At 39.6% G+C, this 2,822-nt stretch overlaps 1 protein-coding gene across 1 annotated transcript; it reads left to right on the top strand.

Moving 5' to 3' along the window:
- Nucleotides 1–662: 662 nt before the first annotated feature.
- On the top strand, nucleotides 663–1,601 carry LOC105052044 (G-type lectin S-receptor-like serine/threonine-protein kinase LECRK3). The gene has a single exon (XM_010932735.3). It carries the CDS (start codon nucleotides 663–665, stop codon nucleotides 1,599–1,601), a length of 939 nt encoding a protein of 312 aa, XP_010931037.3.
- The last annotated feature ends 1,221 nt before the right edge of the window (nucleotides 1,602–2,822 follow it).

Genomic DNA, 2,822 nt, shown 5'->3' on the forward strand with positions numbered 1-2,822 from the left:
GATAGCAAGTCGGCTATTGCACTAGGAAAGAACCCGATGTATCATCAAAGAAGCAAGCATATTGATGTGCATTTTCATTCAATCCGGAAACATGTGAAGAACAAAGAAGTAGAGCTACTGTATGTGAAGACACAAGATCAAATTGCCGATATATTCACTAAACCATTAGGAGTAGAGCTCTTCACCCAGTTTAAAAGTTCTCTTGGCATGATGAATAAAGAACAATTAAGTTTAAGAGGGGATATTGGAAAAGACAAATATTAAATATATTGAAGAAATCGAAAGGTCATTTTGTAAACTTAATAGAAGTGGTAAAAATCAAGAGTCACATGAAAAATCCAAGAGTTACATAGGAAGTCTAAATGATAAATTTATTAGGAAAGTCAAAAGGTCATTTCTTATATCTATAAATAGATGGTTGTTGTAGAATGTATGGAGTGGTGAAGTGGTATCAAAGAATAGAAAAAAAAAAAAAAGAGAGGATTTGTAAAAAAAAATTATACTGCTTTATTATTTTATATAGTTTCTCATATTATTATTGTATGTTTCACTATCATTATATATTCTATCGTATCGATGGTGGCTGCTGATTTCTTGATTTCTTTATATGCAAGAACCGTATTGCAAGGTACCGAAAGCAGTGGCAGAACATGAAAATCGCTATGTCCGAGGGGATGGCTCCACGATCTTTTTCTTACAGCGAGCTGAGGAGAGCAACAAACGGTTTCAGCGTGCAGCTCGGTAAAGGTGGCTTTGGAACGGTGTTCAAAGGGACCTTGTCTGATGGCGAAACAACGATTGCCGTCAAAAAGCTTGACAAGGCACAGGAAGAAAAGAGAAGATCTGAGAAAATGGTGAAACGAGGAGAAAGAGCGTTTCATATGGAGATTAAGGTGATTGGAAAGACTCATCAAAGAAACCTTATCCGGCTTCTCGGCTTTTGCCATGAAGGCTCAAACAGGCTCCTGGTTTATGAATACACGAGCAATGGTTCCCTAGCAGATCTAATCTTTGACCCTGAAAGATGGCCTCGCTGGACTGAAAGAGTGAGGATTGCATCGGATGTCGCTAAAGACATCCTTTATTTGCATGAAGGCTGCGAGAAACCCATCATCCATAGTGATATAAAGCCCCAGAACATACTCATGGATGAGAATGGCACCGCAAAGATCTCCTCTTTTGGGCTAGCAAAGCGGTTGATGCCAACTCAGACAAGAACAATGACAGATAGAAGAGGAACCCCAGGATACGTTGCACCAGAATGGAATGGGGACACGGCGATAACAGCAAAGGTAGATGTTTACGGTTTTGGCATTGTCCTATTAGAACTTGCATGCTGCAGGCAAACCATAGATGCTCGGGTGGAACCAGAAGAGATTGTTCTCACACAGTGGGCCTATAATTGCCTTCAAGCAAGGGAGTTGGAGAAGCTCTTACGGGGTGAAGAAGCGGAGATGGCAGAGTTGGAGAGGCTGGTTAAGATTGGGCTCTGGTGCATTCAACCGCTACCAGATTCCCGGCCTTCCATGAAGAAAGTAATGATGATGCTGGACGGGAATTTGGAAGCATCCCACCCTCCATCCCCTAATCCGAGGAACTGATCCACAAGCGCTGAAGTAAGCATACCGCTAACCCGTGCTACACAAGCGGTGACAAAATCTTCTTGCGTCTCGGGGAAACCTATGGTATAAGTTCATGTTTCTTGCATCTTTGGAAATCTGGCTCGTAGGTCCTATATAATGTTTAGCCCATTCCTACTATATAATGTTTCTTGCATGTTCTCTGTTCTCTGTTTCTGTAATTTGCTTCCTACTACTCTGCTTGTAATTTCAGACATTCAGATCTCTGTACATAGCTCTTGCCCCTCTTGGCTTTTAATAAAAGATGGGTGGCTGCTGCCTTCAGCCTCCCTTACCCCCAAAAAAAACTTAAGGAGTCTCATAAGCTGTCCGTTTCCGGTGCTTTACAGGTATCTGCAATTTTTTTTTTTTAAATGATATTTTGTCTGCAATTGTTCATACCATCAAATTGAACTCGAGGAATCCTTATTGATTACAAGTATTGATCCTAACCGAACATGCGGACAAGGGCAAGTATATGCAACAGCAACTGTGAAGACTCTGAATAGGCCCAGATATCAAACATAATATCAGACCTCATGATTTCTAAGTGGCTTTAAAACGCCAACAAAACCTATGTTCCTCACAGAACAAACATGGAAATTGATCCCTAATTTTCCTTTAATACATAAGATCCATTGCGGCATCAATTCTATTTTATGCAGGCTGTGAGATCACGATTATCTATTTACCTAATAACACGTACTTGGATATGTTCAATGAACTAGAAAATACCCACTGGATCATGGAAGGTGCAGAGGGCTTTGTTCATATTAAACGACTTGATCTGTTCCATCATGAAAGAACAAATCATGCCCAAAATGCCATTCCATGAACAAGCACTCCCACTACTACAAAATTGATTATGTCTGTAAATTTCCTTCTGTTTGCATCGCTTCAAACATCCTGAAATCATATGCCACTCATACTGCTGTACAATTCAAACAGTAGATAAATTGAAAGAAGTGCAGACAGAAAGTTGCAAAGTTAGGTAGGATTTTCTATACTATAAAGATTTGGAGATTGTAAGTGACCTTGTTATCCATTAGTTGTCACATTTGTAGCCTCACAGGTGATTGAGAGGCTGAATCACATTAAAATGTAATTTTTATTCCATCCGCGTGTGCATGCATTTGAAGATGATAGATAAATGAACATAAATATAAACATGCATGCAAAGTTCATTGAGAACATATTATTTTT

The sequence above is a fragment of the Elaeis guineensis genome, chromosome 9 (genome assembly GCF_000442705.2).
Source record: "Elaeis guineensis isolate ETL-2024a chromosome 9, EG11, whole genome shotgun sequence".
NCBI classification, from domain to species: Eukaryota; Viridiplantae; Streptophyta; class Magnoliopsida; order Arecales; family Arecaceae; genus Elaeis; species Elaeis guineensis.

What these genes read in the sequence shown, in the direction of transcription:
- LOC105052044 (XM_010932735.3), top strand. Translation starts at nt 663, where the DNA reads ATGTCCGAGGGGATGGCTCCACGATCTTTTTCTTACAGCGAGCTGAGG.